Source organism: Leptosomus discolor, chromosome 2 (genome assembly GCF_034619465.1).
Source record: "Leptosomus discolor isolate bLepDis1 chromosome 2, bLepDis1.hap2, whole genome shotgun sequence".
In the NCBI taxonomy this organism is placed as follows: Eukaryota; Metazoa; Chordata; class Aves; order Leptosomiformes; family Leptosomidae; genus Leptosomus; species Leptosomus discolor.
Window position 1 is genome coordinate 69007567 of NC_141392.1, and position 25636 is coordinate 69033202.

General features: G+C 40.7%; 1 protein-coding gene across 1 annotated transcript in view; it reads right to left on the reverse strand.

The window, feature by feature from the left end:
• RNF217 (ring finger protein 217) overlaps window positions 1-25636 on the reverse strand; it is a 58282-nt gene that overhangs the window by 10876 nt on the left and 21770 nt on the right. Inside the window, exons 2-3 of the mRNA XM_009957677.2 lie at window positions 13776-14009; window positions 5984-6148 (exon numbers count right to left, since the gene is read on the reverse strand). Coding sequence (XP_009955979.2) covers window positions 5984-6148; window positions 13776-14009 — 399 coding nt within the window. The remainder of the gene's footprint in view (window positions 1-5983; window positions 6149-13775; window positions 14010-25636) is intronic.

Here is a 25636-nt window from a genome sequence, read left to right on the forward strand (position 1 = left end):
CACTTCACAGTCAGATCATATTGCTCCAGGCCTCATCCCACTAGATTAAAAAAATTTCCAAGTATGGGTACATCACAGTCTCTTTCAGCAACCTGTCCCATGCTTCACCCCCCTCCCCAGGAATACTTTTTTCCCCTTACATCCAACTGAAAATTTATTTGTTGAAACTTGTGGTGGATAAATGAACACCCCCTGAAATTCTTACCCATATCTCCATGTGTTTATTTTGCAGGGAGGTACAGGTAAAGACAAGGCATCACCATTCAGTGGTCCTGCAAGCACCAGAGATGCTGAAAGCTCAGGTACAACTGCGGCCTCTCACTTCAGGAGAGGCTTGTGACTCCTGGGTGCTCAACATTCTTGAGATCGTCAAGTGTATTTCTTCTCTGGTGCTGATCAGGATTGATGTGGGAAATCTCGCTCACCTGAGCAGCTACTGAAACTGGCACTTTATACAGGTAACAAAGTGTTGTTTTCCACCAGCTATACTTCTAGTAAAAGATGCCAGGGCAGATGGGGTTAACAGTAGTTCCAGATACACCTGTCAACATCCCTGTGCCCACAACAGTGATCTCAGAATTCACATTTCTACACTTTCAAATGCTTCTTTTACACATAAGAGGGGAAAGACATTCATAAAAAGAAAGGATTGGGCTGTAAAATATTAGTTTCTAGTGGGCAAGTATTCTAGTGGACTTGCAATCATACCATAAAATGGGACCAAGCGATTAGCCCCCTCTACCCTCAGGCAGCCTGCTGTATCATAGGTGCCCTGTTTTCCAGAAGCACTTGAAAAAAATACCATTGCTGATGAGCTTTGTAAGCCACTTCACTTTGAAACTTTCACATTTAAGCACTGACTGCAAGCAAAGTGGAAAGAAAAGTCTACCCAATATTTTACCAGCTTAAGCATAACTTCTGAAGTTATAGACTATTTTCTTATAAAAGGGATATTGTCAGTTTGACTTTTGCTTTTACTTTTCAGGTTTTATATGAAGAAATGTTGACCTTACTCACAGAGCCTATATAGAAATTTGTAATTTTAGAGGTACCTTTCCTCATCTGCTGATTCAGTGACATATCTCCATTTTAAAAATGTAAATAAGGGAATTAGATCTTACAACACTAATGAGAATTAGCTGGTTGGTTTCTTTTCTTTTTGAATGAAGACTTGCATTCTTCTTTCTCTCCTCTAATTTACCAACCCAACCTATTAAGTTACCACCCATCCTAACTGAAAACCGATACTCCAGACGCAAACCAAAACTGCCTCGTATTTCAAAAATACATTCATTTTCTTTGGTAGTAAGAATTTCAAGGAGCTGCTGGCAATAGCTTTATATGTTCTACCATCAATACACTTCAGAAATAAATACCCACCTCTTGGATAGGGCCTGCCATCCTTCTACCCATGCTTTCCTAGAAGCATTCCAGCTGCAGTTAGCCAGGCACTATATCACTTCTGAATCTACTTGTTACTGATCTAAATCCTCCAGCCATACTATTCTCTTAAAACATAAAGAAGTTGATATAGGATTTATTTTCTTATGGACGCACATAGCGATTACAGGTAGTTTTATCTTTGCTTCTTCAAAAAGCAAAGTATTAAAAAATATTTAGTGAATATTCATCTGCACATATGTAACTGTCTTCAAAAGCTGCAAATTTGGAACAACTGGTTGTACTGGCGTATATTTTTGTTGCAAAATATGTTCCCTTTTTTAGTGAGGACAGACTTCACTAAAAGAATGAAATTTAAAAAAACCTCAGCCACCTTAGATGCAGGGCTTGGACTCCCTATCACATGCACGTAGACTGACAATGCCAGGTGAACACTGTATGATTTGCTCCGGGTACTTTGAAGCCTAAGACATGACATCTCACCAGATCAACTTCAGCTCTGGTTCCCATGGGCATGCCTCCCTCCCCTCAGCATAACCCACCAACAGAGATGGATTACAAATCTATAGGTTGGGAAAGCGATCACGGACGGGTCAGATATCACACGAGTGTTCCTGCTCCATTGGCAACACTGCGGCACACAGCAGGGGGAAATTTATGGGGCCAGGAATGCAGCTTGCTGCAGTTAGCTGTGGCTGTGTGGGGTTTGGTGCCTAACTGCAGGCTCCCCCGCAGCACAGTGGGGTGGAGAAGGCAAGAGGTGAGCACCACAACTGCAAGCCCAGTTTCTGCCTCCAAGCATTCAGTCAGAGTTACTGGCTTCATCCTGCACCGACAGCCTGCTCAAACCCAAAGATGAACTCTCACCTTACAGGGAAACGTATAGTCATTTAGAAACCCAAGAAGGGCTCCCAGAACAAGAGGAGTGAAAGTTACACACCAATGGCAAAGCACGCAGGAGCTCAAAGTGTTAAGGCAACGACTGAAGTAGCACAGTGGCTATTTCAGACCCTCACTTTACCCCCCCCCTCCCCGGCGTGTTACATGCTCTCTCACAGACATCTTCCAGGGAAATCGCTTCCCAAGAGATCTGAGGATGAAAATGGCCATTTCTCCTCCTGAAGAAAACCTGGAACACAGCTTTATCCCTCTATCTTATCCTCTGAAGGGACTCTCCTTCCTTCAGAGGATAAAAAATAATTGGCAGAGAACTTTCAAAAACTATACCCTGAGTTATTTGATAACACTCATATTAATCAGAAAAGTGAATCCAGATAAGAAGTAGTACATACTCCGTGATTTGTATTTACATCCTTGTTTACTTCAATTTCTGTTGCTGTTCAAAGCTTTCTAAACTAGAGCTGCTGTTTGGTGTTTCCTTAGACAGGGGTTTTTTTTAAATCTGTGGTAAGATAACACCAACATAAATTACTTCCTTAGTTTGCTGTACTGTAAAAACATTTGTTTTACTAAAACAGTAGTGAGGGAAGACAAATAAGGTTACAGATTTAATGAAAAGGCATATATCAATATGTAGCAAAATTTGGTCTCATTAGCCAGCTCCCTCTAGAACAAGACCAGCACTTTTTAGACAAGTCTTGTTGAGAAAAATGGTCTACATTGAGTTTCTCCTGCATTCTGTAGTATTTCCATACCGACATACAGTCACAAGATTAATTACAGTTACATATTTTGGTAGTGTACAACATTTTTGCTTATATAAGCATATCTTAGAGAGACCAGGTAAATATAAGCTATTCCTATGAGATGCACTAAAGCTGTGTCCACCTACAGGAAAAAGTAATCCATTTTAAGCTTATTTAACAGTGCCTGCTAGTGTTGACATTACAAGGATTATGTTCTTTCAAAGCACTTACCAAAACCAATGAAAGACTGGCAAATACTTGCCTAAGGATCTGCCTATAAGTATACACACGCCGTAAGAGCGTTCCCGTTTTCTCACCTGCATGCCCAGACAAGATAATAATCGTGCATTCTACTTCTCTGTGGTACAGCTACTTACAGAAAAAGTCTGTGTGTATAAGTGTCTGAGTGTACATATAATTATCTCCAGAAAATAGCTGTAAAATATGGTCACAGTTTACACTGTAATCAGTATCACACTTTGGAAGTTACTGGTAATATTACAAGTTATCTTAGTAAAGAAATTCCACCTCTACTGAAGTTTCTACCGTTAACTTCCATTAGCTTCAGTTTCAGTGTAAGGATTGAATACTAGTATCCTGACACATTACAATTTAATCTTGACTTTTCCTCAATCTGTTGGTCAATTTTGGCTGCTGCAAATTTTTAACCAAAACCTGAAAGAGGTGCTTTAAGAAGAATATACACAGGTATCAAAAAATATGTTGTCACCTGAAACACTGCCTATGGGGGTCTAGAACAAGGATAAATCAAATAGTATGTTACCAACTCTGTTTTTTCTGGCACTCTTGTCTCTATTTTATTTGGAAATATGATAGTCATCTGATTCAATGTCGTGTTATATAGAGGTTTTGGGGGGATGGCTAGAGAGAGAGGCAGAGAAAGTATTAGCTCCAATCCCCTTGACTCCAAACTTAACTGTTAGTATGTTTATCCCCATGGGCCCAGACATCTGTCAATGCTTTCATGAAGAATGCTGCATAAGATGTATTACTTACAACTACTCAATAACCGATTCAGAAAGAAAAAAAGAAACAGTACCACTAACTGCTGGCTAAGTGGTTCTTTTGATTACTTGTTAGTTGTAGATTTGATTTGAAAACAAACAATGTGTTGATATAAACATTTTGGAGGTTGGAGGCACTTTCACCTCTGAAGAAAAAGAAAAAAAAAAAATCACAGGTAGGGGTAGCAATGCAGTTTATGGGAAAGCTGAACTCCCTCTTCAATATTCATTTACAATACCACACTACCAGAAAAGACTTGTTAACAAAGGTTCTTTTTCTGTGCCAGTTTCCTAAGTTTCCATACTGCCTCCCACCACGCAAGAGGTTTTATTTTCTTTTGATTAAGAGAAGAAACCTAAAGTCTTTTTGAAATTAATAGCCAAACTCACACAACTTCAGGATTCAAAATCAGTGACTTAGCCTGCATAAGTTACAAGCGTCCAGCCTTCTCTTTTGAAGATGGGGAAAACAGTTGTACATGTCACATCTTAAATTTAAAACTTAAGGATAAACATGTTGGTGTTAGCAGTTTTAGTTCCTTTCTCTTTCCAGCTAGCAGCCCTCTTCCCCCTGCTTTTCCACATTCATACGTTTTTGCTTGGTGCATTTTCATCTCTTTTTTGGACAACTTATTTCAATAGTTACATCATTCGCCCTGTCATAAAATCTGAATCTGGACACAAGTCAAAGAATTAAAACCAAAACACATACTTCTTCTCGCTCCAAAAGGAATCAAGTTCGTAAAAGTATTTACTGTAAGACTTCCCAAAAAGTGAACATTGTTAGAACCGGCTCAAACCTATCAACAAGCTGTTAAAACTCTGTTAAAATGTCACGTGTGTGCAGGAGGAAGGGTAAACAACCATCCGCTGATTTCAGAGCTTTCCAAATTTTTCTTAGGGTTTTGAAATCTTTCAATTTGAAGCTATGCCATCACAGGCATTTCTTTCCCCAAGAACAAAATAAGGTACTCAGTAAACTGATAAATGCTCTTTTATTTGGAAAGAGTAAGGCTCAGAGTGTGACCAAAGTATAGTTTGAACATTTAGAAGTAAATCTGTCCATTCAGTATTTATTTCCTATCAAATGTTCCAGTCTCCCTACTTTGTCCTCTCCATGAAGTTGATGTAAAACAATAAACAGGTTCAGATTAGGTATTCCCTTTCAAAAAAAAAAAAAAAAAAAAGGGACAGTCTCCCACAACCATGATGCTCTCAAGGTTTTGACTCACTACTCTGTCCAGTAGCTGGAAACAAGCGCTGTAAAAAAAAGCGAACACACATAACAGCCACCTTCATTAAGGACAGCTGGGGCAGGGGTGCGTGGGGCTGTTGTGTCTCATTTGAGTAATGGGAAATATTTCCTATCCTGGAAGAGATTAATGACATTTTTAGGGTGTGCGACTGCACTTCAGTGCTGGAAAAATTAAACTAATTCACAAGAACGGCTCGTGAAGAACTGACATTTAACCCTACAACACTTCTGGTTTTGCGAAGTCTTAAGAAGTGTCCCTTAGTTAACTTGTGGGTAAGAGTACTTTCTGCCTTACACAGAAACGGAATGCACTCAAGCTCTTTGGAGAACCTGACAAAGGGCATTGTATTTCTGTAAAGCTTTACATTTCTTTAAAATTTTATTTTAGGAAAAAATCATTGTGTAACACATATTCATTGTAAGGATACATCAAAGCCCACTCTAACGATTTCTGTAATGTTTCTTTTACATACAGAGATTCTGCAGAATCAGTGCAGGAACCAGCAAGTAAAATTTGACCTGTTTTTCCTCAACGGGTCATTCACAAGAATCTACGTGGCAAGCATGAAATCCATTTCCAATGCCAAGCAGAAGCTACAAATGTCTACTTCAAATACATATTTAAACCACCTGCAAGCCAAGGGAGAGCAGCTCACCTTGCATTTTGGACACTTCTGGGCATTCCTCTGCCCGTGTTCAATTTCGTTGGCCCAGTGACGCAACAGCTTGTCTCCCTTCTTGTATTCTTTGCAGTTAACGCCTTCATGCCAGGGAGAGTGGCACTTGAAACACCAGACAAATTGGCAAGACGGACACTGGATCTGTACAAATGAGAAAACACCACACGTTTGCAAGCTGGGCACTGACCCAACTGGAAAACCACTGCTCTTCAATTAAGAGAGTAGCTGCCCAGCAAAAGTCTAACATCTTTTGAAGGATCTGTTTTAAAAACAGAAGTTGTGGAAGCTAACTTGTTCTTTTTCTTTTTAAAAGAGAGAAAAATACAGAACTAATTGCTAAAGCCAGGAAAGGCCCAAATCAAACAAGGCAAAAGTAGCTTAGTTTAAGCATTGGAACTGCTTCCTGAATTCACCGTGTGGCTCAAATGCCAAAAGGCAAAATCCAGGAAGCTTATCCAGTTGCCTCCAATACATGTGTGAAATCGCCTAAAAATCAGCAGCCAGTTTTCAGTGCCGTGGATCTCAGTCTTTCAGTTATAAACTTAACTGCCAAGGATACTACCAGGGAGTACCTAGTCTTCTGAAGGGCCTCTACAGAAGGGGTTATAAAGCTCATATTAGAAATGGTCCTGGGAAAAGGAGCCAAGAGCAAGGGTCTCAACCAAGGGCCACAACTACGACCTGGAAGTCAGGCACTTCCTTTTGCTCTTAATTGCGTAAGGATGACCTAAGGCTGTGCCAAACAGTCTGCTTGCTACACACCACAGCTAATGGCAAAAACCACAAGCCAAGCTCCTTAAATTGAGAGAGGGTTTATTCTTCCCACTCCCTGGGTTTTAAATCACTGCGTCAAACAGGTACCATCGTCATCATGTCTTCCTCCAGAGCCTGTCTATTTTTTTCTAATTAAAAAAAAGCAGCTATGGCAGCTGCTGTGTTTGTAGAAGTAATAAATACAGGCACATTACAGGTGCTTATCTGATGAAAGACAGGCCTCCTACCTGGATCATGACTAAGGAAAACAAGAAGTAGAAGCCACATTACACAGAGGCACATCTAGGCTCCTGCAACATCTTCACTTCTGCCGTGTTTGGCAGCAAATCTCAGCCAGAAAGATGGGAAGGCCCATCCCTCAAGTGACTGCTGAGCCCTGTCCACCAGCTCCACTTGCAGCCCATGCCTGGCACTGCCCTGGCTTTGTACTGATGGATGGGACAGAGGAATTCAACCAGCAAAAAAAACGCTTTTAGATTTTATCTGTGTCCGGACCTGGTTCACCACTAAACCACAGACATCTCTGTGCTGGCCACATGTGGTGTCAGGGTGCTGCTCATGAAACTACATCCCAGGGTGCAGTCACCTTTGAAGCCCCCGAAAGGTATTTCCTAAGTCCTCACTGCCACCAGTTGTTGTGCCCTCTGCTCAGACACGCTGACCAGTGGTGTGCTGCCTTGGCTCCAGTTAAGAGTCCAAAGTAGGTGCTCTGATCTCCCTTAAGTATTTTGCTGGGGGGTAGCCAAAATTATTATTTATATGTGCAATTTCTACATATGTCACTATCAGCATCCCAATACATAGCTGATCTGATCTCTGATGCATGACTGAGAAATGATGCAGTCTGCTACCCTTAATGCTATTCCCTCAAGTTGTACGCACAAAGATAGCACTTTTTTTTGCCTTTAATGTTTCATGTTAAAAACCTAATTGACACAATGGCTCAAGCTAAGCATTTTTATGACCCTAGCTGACCCATTTTCAGCGGTTGTCTTTAACTTCACCTGTAGAGAGCCAATTTTTTTGTTGTTGCTTTTACACTGCAGCAGTGTGTAACAGTCATAGCTTCATTTGTATAAAGTGATGTACCTCTATCTGTGCAGCAATGTTTAACCAAGTATTTTACCTTTAATAGTGGACTTAATATGATGTGCTGCTCAATGCATCACTTCAGCTTACCTCTTTATGCCAATCCACATCTACAAATCAGTAAGCACACGAATGGGAGTTAACGGTTAAGAGAACTAACTATTTTCTCACTATCTGTAAGACAGCATTTCCCCCTCCAGGAGCCTTTGCCTGCGCATAAGGCTGATATGCAAAGAAGGGGAGCAGCATCCAAGAAATTTGCAGATTCTTCATGCTTCGTGTTACAACACATTAACACTGTAGTCAGTTACCTTCTACTAGTTATCATTGTAAAAAAGAAAAATAGCGTACATGTATTTCAGTGTTAGAATACATACACTTCCTTCACATCAAGCAGACTCAAAGAGTGTAATATTAAAATGGATGAAATTCTGATATCCTGTACATGGTGCAAGTCTGACTTACTGCTTTCTATAGCTACAAGGTGACATTTTTGCCAAGGCACACAGAAGAAAACGGCACTTATCACATGCTTCCTGTCAATGAAATAAGTTACTGAAAACCCAGGTAGGCAGCACAAAACCAGGAAAGAACAACACATGAAACTTGTTTGTCAGGGAACAACATATTAAAGCTGCAATGTGTGGATTACAAGCATTATTACTTTTTGCATGAAAAACACAGTTAATGTTTAAGGCCAAGATAAAGTGCAAACCAAAAGCTATACAAAATATAGCCAGTGCTCTTTCTCCAATTTGCTGGTCTACTGTCCCAGATGCTAAACCAAAGGAAATACACTATACTGCTGCTCTGCTTCCCAGACGAATTGTCCTAGTAAAAACACTTTAACAGGAAAGAGGAAAATTCACACTCTTTTGTAACCAAACTGACACAGAGCACTGATCTATGTTTCCACAACACTTTAGAAACCAATATGCACAAGACAGGTTAGATTATTAGCAACTATCCTGCCCAATATCTCCGTATCTTTCCACTCTCCCCGCACCAAGCTTTGAATTTATGTTTTTCAATAGTGCATGGCAGAGCGACCTACTGCTGAAAAAGACAGATTAACAAGCACCAGATTGTATTACTCAGTATTTGTTATGCCTCAGCAAAAGATGGAGTTTGTAACCACAATTAAGTGTTCTGCACCCTGAAAGCTTTTATCAGTTGCAGTATTCAGACATTTCAGATAGAACACGAAATGTTAAAAAACATAAACCCAAACCAACAGATCCAGGAAGCTGCAAGTTAAAGCTTCTTTCTTAAACAAAATGACAACATAATTTAAAATGTAAGTTTTGTGGGTTTGGTTTGGGGTTTTTTTTGGTCAAAATTCAGCAGAAATTCAATGCAGGCTCTGTCTTCCTATAATAGCATGTAATGTAATTGCAAGAAATACAGCAGCCATCCAGATATATATATTTCATCTTACACACACACTGACATGCGATGTTTCCAAATACATTACTTAGAAAGTACTGAAATACAGGATGAGGCTATAACAGCATGAACTCAGAATAACATTTGTTACCATGGACGGCCCTGACTAACTGAAGTAAACTAGTGGGAACTGTCTACCGCATTACCAGCTTCGCAGTTCCTAGTTTCCTCTTCCACCTGCTGCCCCTGACAGCACCTTCCTCAAAACTGAACTGTCAAACAGTTTTTATATTTGAACGGGCCACTTCTCTATTGTTCAACACTGTCTGAACATACATGAAGCAGGCAAAGAAACGTATCCTTTAAGTACTTATGAACCTTACTTTTCTTGGAACTAGTGGCTGCAAAACCAAACCCTAAACCTACTCAAACTTGGATGCAGTGTGACACCAGTGTGCTTAAGAAATAGGAACACAACAGGGCAGTTACAGCAGTCTTTCAGATTCTTATTCTAACCTTTCTCTGCTTTTCTGAAAGAAAAAAGTGAAATTGATCTGGTTTATGCTTCAGTATTAGTGCACGAGATCGCCATAATGAGGACACAGAAGGGTTATCTATGTATTTAAACCAGCAAAATATATTATAGTCCAAAGCAGACAAACTGTACCTGAAAAAACCCAAAACATTAACCTAGTGTTTTTTCAAATATGGTTTTTCTCACGCAAACCTTTCTCCATTTATTTTATGAATTCCATTTCAGTCGATCAGAATTGAGAGGATGGATATATACTCAAACTTCTACATCATCTGGAGGTCAGTCTCCCTTGAAATAGAAAAGATTACACAACTTCTCATACTAACCCTTTTGGTTCTCAGCTTTCTGAAACACTAACCTTTCAGGCTAACATTTTTCGTTTTCTTAGCTAGCCTCTTTACTGAAAACTATTCTAAATATCATCTTCCATACCTCCCAGGAAAAGACCATTTAAAATTGGTAGGTAACTTCAATGTAAAACACTGCTCAATGTGACATAGTGACAGCAAAATTGATTGCACGTTAAGAATATTCTGTGAGCCTAAAGCCACAAAAAGCTTAGTGGGATTTTCTGCTGCTTAGTGGAATGCTAGCTATATAACAGGATGGCCAAATTAATCATGCAAGTAACGGATTACATGAATTACAACTTCTAGCTACAGCTACACAGTCACTTTATTCCAAAATAAATACAGGTTCCTGCCAGAACAGCTGCCGCCTCCTCATCACCAACCCATCCCCTCTCTTGTACCAGCTGAAAATAAGCGACAACAAACCAAACAAATCTGGTATGCCATTGAAGCTGATCTTTGATCCATCTCCCAGTGTGACACCAAAACATCAACACAAGCAGAAGCAAGCTGGCAGGAATGAACAGCTGAGAGCAAAGAGGGAGAGCACAGCAAAATCACCACGTCCACAGCGGTTGGGCTCAAGGTAGATTGAAGTGATGTATAGTCATGAAGATACTTGCTACTCAAGGTTAAAAACTGATCCAAAAAGGGGGACTGATGGACTGATTGATATGAACTACACAGGTCTGCTCTATCACAGCATCTTTGCAGGTACAAATTCCTACTAGTTCTAGAGCAACAAACCCTTGAGTAGTTCAAACAAAAGATAGTTTATATAACAACTGCATTGAAAAAATATTTACATTTCCAAAGCCAAGCACTCAAGCCCTTCTTTTATGTGATGTCTCTCTTGACAGAAGCAAACAAGAAAACTTCATTACGGACCTCAGAGGCTGGTAAGGCAGGAACTGAGTCCAAGAAGGCAGGTCAAAGAACTAATATTAAAGACCAGGTGAAATCTAGGGCTTAGGGGAAAGAGACCCAAAAAACCACCCCAAACCCCCTCACAGAAGAAGCCAACATACTTACTCTTGTGAAACCCGTATCTGTTCCATGCATAGGAACTGAACTACCAATTTTTCAATTTTTGCCCACTTCCTTTGCACTTTGGCATACCAGTTTTGATCAAAGGTTTATTACGATCTTGTCTACAACCAAGTCTTACACTCCCAATTTAGGTTGTAAGAGAACGGGTAGGGGTATTTCCTTAAAGCTGGATCCATTTGTGGCTCAAATATTTGATACAGGAAACTGCATAGTCATGCTGCTGTACTGTGCTGTCCTAAGTGGCACTAATGGGAGAAGAAAGGTTTGGATAGCATGTTTCCCTTTTCTTCCCCTCCTCTCTCAACATACATGAACCAACTAACTTTCTTGGCTTAGCACACCAAGAAAAATGAAAAACAGCAGCAGCAAACTGACCTGCTTTAGCTGAAGATCAGTTTAGCTGATATAAACCAGCTATAGTAGGGAAAATTAATCTAATTGTGTTGCCTCCCCTAAATTTAGATGTTATTTATGATTTTAAATAGCGTATCAAATTTTAGGAATGACATTAATAACATTTTTAAAGTATCTTTTCAAATGTACTTTTGGATTTTACAGTGTTTTCCTGTTGCAGTGCGTAGGAGAGCGAGGGTACTGGCACCAAGCCCTTGTGTGCAGTGATCCAAATAGGCTTGTGCACAGACTTTGCTCACACGACTCAGTTCTTCTGTAAGCAGCACTTCCAGTGCTGCTGCAGAATTCATCTGGTGCAATTGCTGTTTATATTGCTTGCATGTGAATACGTGAGTCTCCCAGTCTCCAGTCTTTACCTCCAAAGAGCCTATAATTCAAGGCACAGACAAGATTCACACAAGCAATCACATGAGAATCTAAGAAGACCGAGATAATAATGGTCCACAGCTACAGGTGTTTGTAATTACCCACATATACACAGTCTCATATACAGTTTTCTTCATTATCTTCTTCTACCTTATCCCTGCAGCAAAATTCTTCCTTGTACTAAGCTTAAAATAAGTGACTAAAACCGTACCTGTGCCAGAAAACAACACAGGTTCAGGGAGTAGTCTGAAGCCCTGGACTATGATCACCCATACTGTTTGCTAGCACTTTCCTAATTACATTTCTGAAGAATATCAACTAGTCACTCTTCCAGGCAACTCAAAGGACACATTCTGCCAGAGTCTGTTCCCAAGAGACTTGGGCTCTGCAGATGAGAGCTACACATAATGCATCACCACGGGACCAGGAAACTGCTGCTGGCTTGCACTATTTCATGCATCACACAGCCTCCCATTCCTTCTGATTATCATTTGTAGGGAAGTGGTGGGAACATTTTAACTCATAAAAGAGCACTGGCGGACAGAACAACTCATCCTGCACTGTGAGGAATGTTCTCAGAGTTGGCATGCCCATGATACAACTCCTGCACCACTTGTGACCCACACTGGAGGGACAATAACAGCTTCTGGCACCTTACGAGAGGCTGCTGCAGAAGCATTACAACCTTTGACCTACCCTAGACCTGTCCACCTCTGAAGGAATGCTAAGCAGATGGGTGAAGCTGAATGGCTGTGGGCAGAAGGAATTTAACTGCAGTTTCTAATTTCTCCACCTCCACATAAGATTCCAAAAATCTGAAAATGTTGAGTCCAACAGACTAGGCTGGATATAATTCATGCACTGCACAGATATACATAAGTAGCTCATAACTCAGAGTTGGCTTCACCAAGGTTTCAACTCCACTGGATACACGACCTGCTACCTTTTAATCTCCATTCTGTGCTGAATCTTAGGCTGTATAATTAGGGCTATCTAAACAATCATCTAAACTCCTACTAAGAACTGGTTTGTCCAGGAAAGGCCAGCCCAATCATGAAATTAACCACAACAAATCTAATAAGCAGCTAGAAAACTAACACAGAGCATGATGCTAGACAGAACCATCATCTTCTGGAACTGAGCTGAACCTTCAACAGCTCAACGTTTCTTCTAACTGGAACCTCTTGTGTTTTATCTTTGATTGAAATCACAGTACGAGCAAATCTTCTACTAAAATGAATTCTGTATAAGTAGGTTTTTTCCCGTTTCTCAAGTTTTCCATATTGTGACTGGCAAGTATGCACTAATGCATAATCTCTGGTAAGGGACTGAAGAAATCAAAACCAGGAAGCAGGACAGAAAACAGCTACATTTCTACAGAAGGAGCAAGCCAACAGCCTAACATCATAAATGCCCAGAATTCATTTGCCCAGAGTTTCAGGGAAAACTCATCTTTGCTAGAGTTGTGTGTCTAAAGTTATCAGTTTATAGTGATAACTCCCCTTCCTCAATCTCTTCTGATCATGACCATATTGTCTGCACATCAGAAAGAAAACACTCTTTAAATTAAAATGTGTGTCAGGACAAAATTACAGCACCTGCCAAAGAAATAAAGGCTGAAGTTCAACTGCTTGAACTGTTAGTAATCAATTAAGTAGTTAATCAATGATGTACTATACATTCATATTCCTAACCACAGCTTGCACACAGCCCCAGTGACGCAAGAAAGCTCATTCAATGCCCACCAAATGCTGTCCTACTTTTGCGGTGCCATCTAACCCACGGCCCTGGCAAGCATGCTCACTTTGTATTTGTTCTCCAATTTGGCAGGGGTAGGAATGTGGCCTCTCCTCCGGAAGGTTGTAAAGTGCTTGCACTGAGGGCATGGCTTGGTGCTGGAGTCAATGCGGCTGAGTTCCAGGAAATATTTATACTTGATGATGTCGTCGTGGGGCAGGTTATAGAGGACAGTTGTCTCATCAAGGTGTTCGCTGCACTCTGTGATCGGGCATTTTATATCCACTTGTCCCAGCTGCACCTGCATGTGAAAAAACCCAGAAGAGCTGTATGACCTTTTGTTTGGAAAAGTTAAGCAAGTATTTGTGAATTTTGTGAGGAAATTTAATTTCAAGTACTGTAACAATCCACAGACTATCAAGCATATCATCTTAAAATGATTTTGACTTAGTCCAAGCACACTGCATTTTTTCCATTTACAAATTCAAACAGAAAAGCTAATTACCCTTACAACAACTGCACATATTAAACGTACAGTCTCAGTGTATGTACCACGGCTGCATACTCCATGAAACCAAAACACAAGTCCTAAGTCGCAGCATCCACTCAACACTCCATGCTTTGGGTTTAATGGGTCAGTGCTCCACTATCAGGGCTCGTACAGGCTGTGAGAAAGCAGGCAATAGAAACATTTGTATAGTGTTTCATTGCAAAACGTGCTGAGAATCACAGCACAGAGAAACTGAAGTCAATTTAGGATCATGAGAGTTTGGCAGCTCTGATTCAGTGCTAGCCCTAAGCTGGTTCCTGATCAGCAAGCTCAGCGCCTCTGCAGGCTGCTCCCAAGAAGCTCCTTACACACCACACTGCATGCGCAGAGTTAGCTGAGCTTCAGGCTGACCAATAACAAAATTTTCCCAAAACCACCCTGACCAAAAAAACTTTAAAAAAAAACCCTAAAAAACACAATAGCAACAAAAACCATGCACAGAAGCAAGCTCAAGGTTGACAGGGCTAAAACTAATAAGCCCTGATGGTCCCAAGCTGATCCATATGGTCAAGTATCTGCAACATGTTTCCAGAGCTCCTGAATCTCAGAACAGTGCTGGACCCAGGTCTGCACTCTTCAGGCTCAGCAGGCTTTAACAGCTCGGACTCCATGCCAAAACAGCAGATCCTACTTGGTCTGGGAGCAGCAGAGTTGCATTTGCTTGGCACTGAGCCTGAGTTAATAAACTCTGCTGGATCTTGAGTCTGCAAGGACTCAGTTTGAGCGTGTTTGTGTTTGCCTCAAGTAATCTTGGATAAGTGAGTGCTGACTGTACAAGTGGAGCTGACCACCAGCCTAATTCCTCCCTTATTGAATATCTCCATGCAGAGAAAAACAGGTTTAATGGTGTAACCAGCATCTCTTTCTAGGAATTACTGTTTCAAGGCTGGCAAGTCTGATTTCCCTAGGCTGCTTATTCTTTAACATGCTCCATTATGGGAATCTGTCAAACAATACACTAAATACGATAGGAATGCCTCAGATTTGGATGCAGGTCTCGCTGCTGCATAGCGGTACCTGAAGACACGTCAGAGACTCCACTCATGCAGTATTTAAGCTAAGAAAAAAGAAAAACAAAACTAAAAACCAACACAACACAACCCTGTCATTGCTGCCTCAGCAATGGAGCCATACGGGCTCTAATTGAATACTAACTAATTTAGTCAGGAGCCAGAGGATTAGAGGAGTCATAACAAAATGGTATAAAACCCAAGGTTTAAACTGACTTAAAGAAATCCCTGTTGCTCTCTCAGCAATCTAGCTAAACCTAGGCAGAGCAAAGATGTTAGGTGAGAAAGAGAAAAGCAGAGTGAAGATGGCGGCAGCCCATCCCAGACCAGAGCACCTCAGCAAGAACTCGAGCATGTGACATCGCTAGAGTGACTCTTCACAAAAGAATCACCCAGTACATCATGGAGCTGTGCTTAAAAAGCAGAAAACTATCAATTCAGCTCTAGAGCACTCAAACACACAAAACTAGGAAAACAATTTGCTACAAAAATATAAAAAGCTATTGACTACTGCAAGGATCAGTACAAGCTTCTGTTTAAAGAAGCGTAGGTACACAATTTAAAACCAAACAGCCAAATTAATCCCGTCTACAACTACTTCAGGGTTTTGGGGGTTTTTTTAAGCATTAGGGAAAGACTAAAAGAGGCAGGCCATTTTGCTAAGAGTAAACTAAGCTACAATGGAATAGCACTTCAGAGTGAGAAGGTGCGTTAGATCTGGCATCTAAGCTGGTACTTAAGCAGCACTGCTTATATTAAATGTTAGTTAGAACAAACTTGCGTTTATAAAATGAAGGAATACAAAGCCGAACCCTTTCTATATTTCATGCCCACACAGAATATGATTAATATACGTGGTAAGAGTCAAGTGTGGTTTCAGTGTTTATTTTGAAAATATGTTTTACACCCACTTTAAGTAAATCATTTTTATCCTCTGTAATAGTTTTAGCCTTTCAAGTTTGGCAAAGATTGATCCTTTTCCTGTGTTCTGAATAGGACTAAGTGAACAGAGATGGTTTGCTTATTAGCAGTAACTTCAATGGAGCCTTGTCTTACAAAAACAGTCCATCTTTGTTTGTGCACCAGCATCAGCAATTGATGGAAGCACAGCTTTAGAGGTAGCCTGTTAGGCTACCTGCTGCTGCAAACCCAGGAGGCACTACGGAATGGGAAGGAAAAATAAAAACAAAACAAACCAACCAAAAAATTCTTATAACATGGTTAAAAATAACTGGTTTTATTCTTTTCCTTGATATTTTTTTAAATTTATTTATTTATTTATCGTTTGGAGAGCCTTATCCTTCAATATCAGCTTATCACAATGTCAAACCCCTGAGCTTTGGAAGTCTTTGAATTTCAAAATACCATTTGCATTAAGAACTTCAAAACTTTTGGTATACACAACAGTATGGTACATTATCACAGCATGAGGAACGATCCAAGATGTGTCTAAAAGCAGCTGAGCTGCAGTACAGTGTTAAATGTCAGGCAGCATCCAGTTCTTATGCCCAGCTGTGCTTCACTTCTGTGAAGCATCTCAGGAGGGGCTAGCTGTGCTTACAATTCATAAGGAGAAAGCAGGCTCTTGTGACTTTCATCCTACAGAAAGGTAACATTTAAACTATCAGAAGACCAATATGTACCTCTCCCCCATTCTTGAGATTTTATTAGAAAAGACTTGGGGCAGGGGGGTGATGTCGGTCAGGGGGCCGATGCGGGGCAGGGAGCCAACCAGACTCTACACTGGTCCACTTACTGCCCTGAAATGCAGCGATACCAGCCACAGAAAACATAAACAGATGGCATGGCACTTTAAGTCAGAAATTTTTTTCCACCCCCTGAGCTTTCTTTTAAAGGAAATCTTTGTTAGCTACACAGAAAGCAAAGCTCAAGCTACATCAAGAGAAGCACTGATTTATACCTGTCATTTAGCCTGGCCCAAGCTGGATGTAATGTAACTTGTGCTGGGTGTACTTGGGCAGCTGTATTACAGCTATATTCCTTAAAGAAGAGGCTATTCTAGTTTAAAATAGACATCTACAAACAAGCATTTCCTAACTGAAACTTTACTCTTAGTTCAGAGATGCATATGCTAAATAAACCACTAAATTATTCTTACTTCTCACCTATTAATGCTGAAAGAGAACACTGCCATGTCTAATCTGCACCTCCGTAGAGAAATTTAATTTCTACCAGTGCATCAAGTTCTCCCCTGTAAACTACCAAGGATGTTACCCATAAAAAAAAATATTCTGGAAATGCATACATGCAAGTGAAGGGACAGTCTAGTCTACAAAACCTTCATATTCTATAGGGGAAGAAACAAATGGATTAAAGTTCCCTTTATTTATAAGCAAAATTACATTGCTGTCTAGTGCACTGGAAACATTGCTTTCCTTTTTGCTGTTAAGTTGCAAATCAGAGAAGAATTACTTTTCCTGTAGGTTTGGGAAGCAGAAAGTGTAATTTTGAATTTGGGGGGTTTTTTTTGTTGTTTCGGGGTTTTTTGGGGGTGGTTTTTTTTGTTGTTGTTGTTTTTTTGTTTTTTGGAAATTATGGAAAATACCTGAAGGGCTCACCATGGTTCAGGACTCCACAGTGGTAGGCACTAACCAAATAAAATCCAAGTAGACATGATTCAACACGATCAACAAGTATAAACCAAAGACAGTGCAAACTTTCACTAAGCATTTTGCACCTGCCTTTAAGGTTGTGATTCCATGACTGAATGTGTGGTTTGCATACTAACTTCAGCAGTCCAGATCCCCTGTCTCTGATTTCTGCCAGTGATATCCTGGCATTCTCCATCAAATGCCTTTAAAAAACAAAGTAAAAATAAATCTTAAAACAGATTCTCTTTTTCAGTCCATCTGTCCTACCTCCTTACTGTCAAATGGTACAAATCCTCATGCTGCAAGACAAGCAAGAATGAACAGTAAATAGATTAAGGGCTTCTTAAGTTGTATCATCACCAAATAGGAAAACAGACTGGGTTTCTCACGTGCCGCCACCTCCTCCACTGGCCAACTTCACAGGAGTTCTTGCCTATTGTTTGTTACTTCACAAATGATACTATGTTTCACTTTTATTCCCCTTTTTATTAATTTCTCAATACAGCAGATTTGCAATAAATTACTTTCTGAATCCCTTTCTCATTAAGTTACCCCACCGTCTTCTCTGCCAGCCACCACCTGTAACCTCACTCTAGTCAAGAGCTGTTGCTCCCCTCCTCAGGAGGGAAGGTCTTCACCAGCCTTAGCAGGGCATATATTGCTGACCTCAAAAGGATCCACAAAGAGTTCAAAATAGTAAGGAACTCCTGCACACCAGCACTGAACCAATAATAGTTATACTTTTAGTTTTAATTCACATTTTCTGCTATGCCAGGAAGTATCTGAGTGACCACCAAAACAACTAGAATGACCAGTCTTTCTTCATAGTCAGTGGAGAATGAGGAAGGTGGCTGAGGCAATTCAAAGAAAGTGGCAAATGTCAACAGTACCTTTAAGATGTCTAAGAGAAAAAAACACCACTTTTCCCCACCTCAGGGATTAAAAGTAGTCCAAGAAACCGAACGTCTCCCAGTACCAATGTCTGACAGGTATTCAAAAAGAAACGCGGAGAATATATATATATATATATATATATATATATATATGACAGATGTCTATTTTAAGTTGTATTTAAAATGGCCATTATTAATAAGTACAACCAGAGACTTTGACTTAAAAAAAAAAACCCAAAAAATCAGATTTCTATTGTGTCACAAGCTCATGTAGACCAACCTTGAAAGGGCCCATCAGGATGTCCTCTTTCACATGTCCTCTGAGGACACAAAGTCTAAAGTCTTTGTTCTCCTTTCACACTGGTACCACACATCTGGACAAAGCTATGACACGGTGGTTCCTGCTCCATGTGATGTTCAGAAAGAGACAGTCAATTGGGCCCAAACGTTTCAGGCATGAGTAGACACCAACCTCTTCCAATCACACTTTAATGAGATTTGCACTAACTATCACATTGTCAACACTGAAAAGGACATCAAAAGCAGCAAAGTCTCAGGGCCTTTAAAGAACATGTTACTATCTCATCCTTCAGAGCAAAGGCACTCAAAAGCAAGATGCTGGGAGGGAATTATGGCGTACATAACTGCAATCCAACCACCACCAGCACATCAAAGGTTTGACCTTTCTGCTCCATTCAGAAGACGTGTTTTTGCTTTACAATGCATATTTAAATGCAGCATCAATTTAAATTCTCAAAGCTCACCTAGTTTTCACAACCTCCGCCACAGGCTGAGATTCCAGCTTTGTTACCGCTCTCGCAGATCGCTTTTGGGAGAGCACTTACGCAAACCCTCGTCCCCAGGGCTGCTGCGGGATGGCGCAGCCACACACCAGAGAGGGTCACAGCCGGCACCACCTGCATGGGCAGTGACCAGAGCCCCAAAAACCAATCAAAACCTTAACTGGCAAAACTGGCCTCTGCAGCCTGGAGCAAAATCCCAAACCATGGTGTCTGCTTCCCATTCAAACTCTTCTTTTTCACTCCACAGTCATATACAGGACTCTCCTAAAAAAAAAAAAAACTATGAGGATAAGCTAGCAAGATATTCTTCAGAATACACTTAAACTCAACCAAAACCTTTTTCTTAAAGGCCCCTTAATTTGCTCCTTCATTTGATGACATGCTGACATGAAGCTTTACTCCTCTTCCCTTCCTTCCACAGGACCAGGTGTTACCTGCTCACGTGGATTTGGTAGCAATGGGAACATTCAGGTTTTCTCTCTCTGGTTCATATAGGGGTAGGATTTACAGAAAATTACTTGTAGAAAAACAAATTAATACCGAAATTCTCCTTCACAAGATGTAAACAAGTAATTATCAACCTGCATGAGCCCTCCGCTCTGCCCTTTCATCTCCTGTTACTTTGTCTAGCACCAAGTGAATTAAAAAAGGAAATTATTTTACCTCAGTAACGTGTTCAGGAAAACTATGCTGCATTAATTCATGCCTCTGCCTGCTACTACTCATCAAACCTAGAGCACGTCATCAGCATGTATAGAGGTTACGTGCTTTCTGCTCTGGTTTTTTTGGCATCCACAGAGAGCCGAAACCCACAGCAGAGGCAATGGTTAGTCCTGTGGCCGGAAAACCGGGGCAGGTACACCTGGACAGCTGCCCACTGAGCTGGGACACCCTCTGACAAAGAGGCACACCAGAGCTAACAGACCGAGAGACGGGCTGGCAGAAAGCTTTCACAACCTCTAGGAGCCCTGGAGCATGCAAGATAAAGCAATCTTTCATCTCTCCTCCTGGAGAGTGTGGAGGCAGAGGGAGGGGGAAATCCCAGCGGAGGAAGGTATCTGGAAAGAAGCATGGCAGAAACTGCTAACCTTGGAGGAATCTAACCCAAACCCACAGGTCTCTCAGCATTCATTGAAGGGAACATGGAAATGCACAAAAGATTTCTTATTTTGGCCAGGTGTGCATATTACCAATGCCAGCTAAGTATGGGTATGGTAATTTTTCTATTCCTTAGAAGGTAACATTCACTTTTACTAAAAGACTTAAAGATGCTCATGAAAGAAGAGCTTTGAGGACAGCAGACCAAGACAGACACCTGCCCTTTTTGGGGTGGAAAACAGAGGCAGTTGCTCCTTCCTAGGAGTGGGACCAAGAGACCACACTAAAACCAAGCAGTTGTGGGAAGGGATTACAGAAAGGCAGCAAAGGCTAGGAGACCATCCGCATACCATGATATGCTTGAATAACCTGGTCATCTCGGGAGTGAGCCCTGCTCACAGGGGCTCAGTACATTAAGGAAATAAAAGTAGCGAAGAAGCAAGACCTTCATACAGTAATGGTTTGTTGGGCTTCCAGCACTGGAATGAAAACATCTCACCCAAATAACACAAAACCAAAACAAGGCATTCAGAAAGCGGATCCTTGTAAATAGGATAAAAATCAGTTCACTCTTTAACAGACAGCCTTAAATTCAGAGGAGAACAGCCTGTTGTTCCCCTACAGCCAGCATAAGATTTAGAGAAACTGTTGTCTGGTTTTGAATTCGTTACCAGCCAAGCTTAACCTAGGTCTATCCTGCCCACCTGAGCGTTCTGGTAAGGCACAGACAAACTGCGAGGGCCCACAGGCTGACACTCTCGGGAAGGTGAGGAGCAAACAGGTCAAATGGGATGGGATGCAGGCACAGCGGCAGCCACTGACGGCGCAGCATGGGAGCCTTCCCCCTGCCATGGGGCAGCACCCCACACTTTCAGCATACCTGACCTCCCAAAAGCAGGAAAGTGATGGCGTCAATGCTTACTGTAAGTCATTTAAATACTTGCCTCAGAAAATATAAGTTAGGGGAAAAAAAAAAAAAACATACCACCAAAATCCTATTCTCCTTTTCCAATTAAGAATATTAAACCAAAGTATGCTCAGTTACTTTAGCAGATAATTTTATGTATATGCTGCTCTCTTACAGAAGCAAAGTTTAAAAAGGCACATAACTCTTTCCTCATCTCTCTCACAACAGAAAGTCCTGAACAGTCAAATCCTGACCTCCACTGGGTTCAGACTGGATTAACCCAGATACAGACCAATTCCAACGGAATAATACTGTTAACTACTAACAATAATTAGTATCACAACCAAATCCTTTCCTATGCTTTTCTTAAAGATGGACAAAAAGTTAGCACCCATAAGCTGTTACAGAAGAGTGAAAGTACGTGGTCTCAATCTCCATTGAGAAACATCACTTCAGTCTTCGGGTGGAGTTGAGCAACATCCATCAACAATGGTTACAATTTATCCTACAACTACTTATGTTGAAAAAGAAGAGATCAATAGCTCATTCTTCTACTATTTAGTAGGCAGGGACCCAACCAGACTCAGAAGCCGGAAAAAGCTCACGTTTGCCAACCAGTGTTCCCCTTTCAAATAACATGAGGTCCAAACCATCATATATTTGCACAACTTATTCAGTAATCTGTATTACTGAGCCTCTAACACAGATAAACCCAGCTTTAGTATCATCAATAGTTGATCAAACCTCTGGTTTCACCAACAATGGCTGCTGTTATGTTTTACTGTTGTACCTACTGCTCAATGTTTTCCCAACTGAAAGTGGTGTTTAGCATAAAAAAAGAAGAGCTCTCATAATCGAGGGAAGGAGGTAGGAGAGAAGTATGCTTCCACCTATCTCACTACTCTATCCCAGAAGATGGCTACAACACCTAACAGAAAATTGCCACGGGTGTGGGTGATGACTTAAAAATAGCAACAACTTTTAACATAAATCTCTCAACTATTTTCTTGACCACCCTGATCATCTACATTCCCTGGCCTGTAAAAAAAAAAAAAAAAAAAAAAAAGAGATGGGTATTTTAGATCCATTCTTAAACTGTCCTGCTTTCCTTAAGAAAGCCACCTACAACTATTTAGTTTCCATGTCTTTGCTAGGTGTGAGGCTGTAGGTAAGTTTTCTTGTGCATGTATTAATAATCAATGTTTTCATTCTTGACTATGAGACATGAAACTAAATTGTGCCTTCTTGATAAATTTAATATAGAAACAGCTGAGTTGCATAGGTGCAAGCAAAAGCAGAAAAAAGCCTGAAAAGTACTTTTTGACCAGCAGATGATTGTCAGGAATGATAGTAACATACCTCATTTCTAACCTTTAAGGTGGAATATATGAGGTTAAAATACCATCACTTGGCTTCCCTTACAAACAAGGTAACTTAAATAAATTTGTTTATGCACTCAAATTGTTACGAAATAGCCAAGACTTTAATTACAAATAGTTATTTTGCCCTGCCTTCCTGAAAAAAATACCTACTTCATCCTACCAATACCAATCCACAATAAACAAAGCTGCTTTGGGTGAAAAAGCTATGCTCTTAAAGCTACCACAAAGTGAAACAAATTGATAACTTTTACCTATCTTAAGTGATAAAAAGACAGGTGTGCATGCTGACCCATTTTCAGGGATAAATACTTCCTGGGAAAGGCTAATGCAGAACGGACTTCCAAGCTTCTCCCCACGTAGCATCATTTGGACAAATCCTAGATAACTGTGCTAAAGCTCCAATTTCACATGACTTTATGAAGTTATTTCTCATAATGCACTGTAAGCTTAAACTACATTTTAATATGCATTTAATGCAATGACAGATACAGCCAAAGAGGGAGCAAACATACAAGATCAAGAAATGCAAACAGCACAGCCTTCTCCAGGGAGCTGTCTGAGGCAAAACCTTAAGCGGTGGTTCTGATCTGGAGAAGCAGAAGTGAAAGCAAAGCAAAAGTGTCATCCCAGTTAGGAGCAAGTTACCCATCACCAAACAGTTAAACTCTTACCTAAGATAACTCAGCAGAAAACTATGGCACGGAAGAAAAATCTTCTTATGAAAGTTGAAAGAACAATTCTGCCCCACAGCTGATCTAATCCAGTAGAGCACTGCACTTTGCCTAGCACATAATGATTTCTAAACAGCATATTTAACAGCCAAACAATCAGAATTAATTCTGCTGATCAAACTCTGGCTGTAATTCGGGCATTGTTACCGTGTCAGGTCAGTCTCCCCAAGAGTCAGCCAGAATTGGGTCCCAACTGAAGCTGGAAGACAGCCTTCACCTCTATTAACAGAGAGTGTTTGTGTATTGCTTGCTGCAGACTGTGTTTGTCACAAGCAGCTTGAATCTTTACAACATCAACAAAATCATTAGAAACAGCAAAACAAGGAGGAAAGCAGTCAATGCAGATGTTTTACACCAGAAAAAACAAACCATAACTGTGTTCAGAACAATATAGTCCGCTTACCACTTTTTCATAAAGCAATGAAAACATGAAGCAAGCTCATTTAAATTCCTAAAGGCAGTTCTATCAGCTGACCAGGCTGTTAAAATAGTCATTTTCACATCAGGTTTGCCACAAGAGAAGAAATTACAACTACCCATTTGTTCCAAATTCTCTTCAAAAAAAAAAAATCAAAACCACTACTACTAATTCATCTGCTGTTTATATATGTAAACCTATGGTTAAAAAAAAAAAGTATAACATAATATGACCTTTGCTACAAACCCTTTACTAGTTCAAAACACTGATACGGATTTGAAAAACCTGTTGCATGTAGTGTTGTGCTCCAAGAGTCTGCCTTTGCAGTGAGGCACAAGTGAAGAACAGAGGTAGAATAAATCAAAACGCCCCAGGTTAGACTCTTGATAAAATTTCAGAGTTAAAAGTAAGGAACAGATTTGATCCCTGCAAAAATACTGTTGTGATCACATAAGGCGGTGGAAATACTTTCATGTAGGAGAAAAAGCACAAGGCAAAACAAGGCTTCCCTTCCCTGCCTCATCGTGTTTCTAATAGCTTTTGCTCCTTTGAGGACAACAACAATCCCAGCCAGTGCCTGAATATGAAGAGAAAGGTGGTAATAACTGTTGTAATCACTAAATTCAGTTGCCTGCAATCACCCTTTTTGGCTGGTTAGGGATACCAACCTACAAGAATAAGACAAAAGATGACTTCTACCCACACAGACTTCTCTTTCTGGATGCTACGCCAAGCTTACCCTGTATCACTGGGGGTTTAACCCAAGATCTCCAGTTACGTGATCAAACACTTACGTAGGCCTAAATGGTCTGGGATGCAGGTCCAGCCAGACCTCTCATCAGCTGGTCCAGATATGCCTCCCCAGCTCTCAGACCCCTTCGGCCATTCCATCCGGTCACAGTCAGCCAAGACTGCCATTATCTCAGACTGCAACCTGCCTAATGGCTAAAAAATTATGGAAGAAGTCAATATAGCTTTCCCTTCTCCCTCTCTGCTTTAGAGAGCAATCACAAGGCTGCAAGGAGAGAAGCTACAGCTGGCTAACTTTGGAGACTGAAGAGTTTTCAAATTACTTTTCCAACTGATCAGGCAGCTGAATTGAATTAATTCTCCCTGTGATATACAATCACTAGTTTGCAACCTAAGAGAAAAGTGGGAAACACACAGCCAAGGAGAGAGACTCTTGCAGAGGGAGCTGGCCACCAGTCATCCTACCTGTCATGTCAATCTACACCTTCATATCATGTACTAGGTACTTCTCGTGTTAACTTTGTTTACCTTTAGGAAGCTACAAGCCTGAAATATGCACAAAAGCTCCCCTCAGTAAAAACAGTTAATAGCAAACACATTACAGGGCTGGAGGGGCTGCATCCGATCCCTTCTCCATGCGAGTCTATGCATCAGTGTTTTCGGCACAGGTTCTAAAATTACTGTTCTTCAGAAAGTAGCCTGTATTTTGGCATAGCTAGGTGATTATTAGGTTTATGAGTACCGATATATATTTTCCACTCTGTACAAGTACTT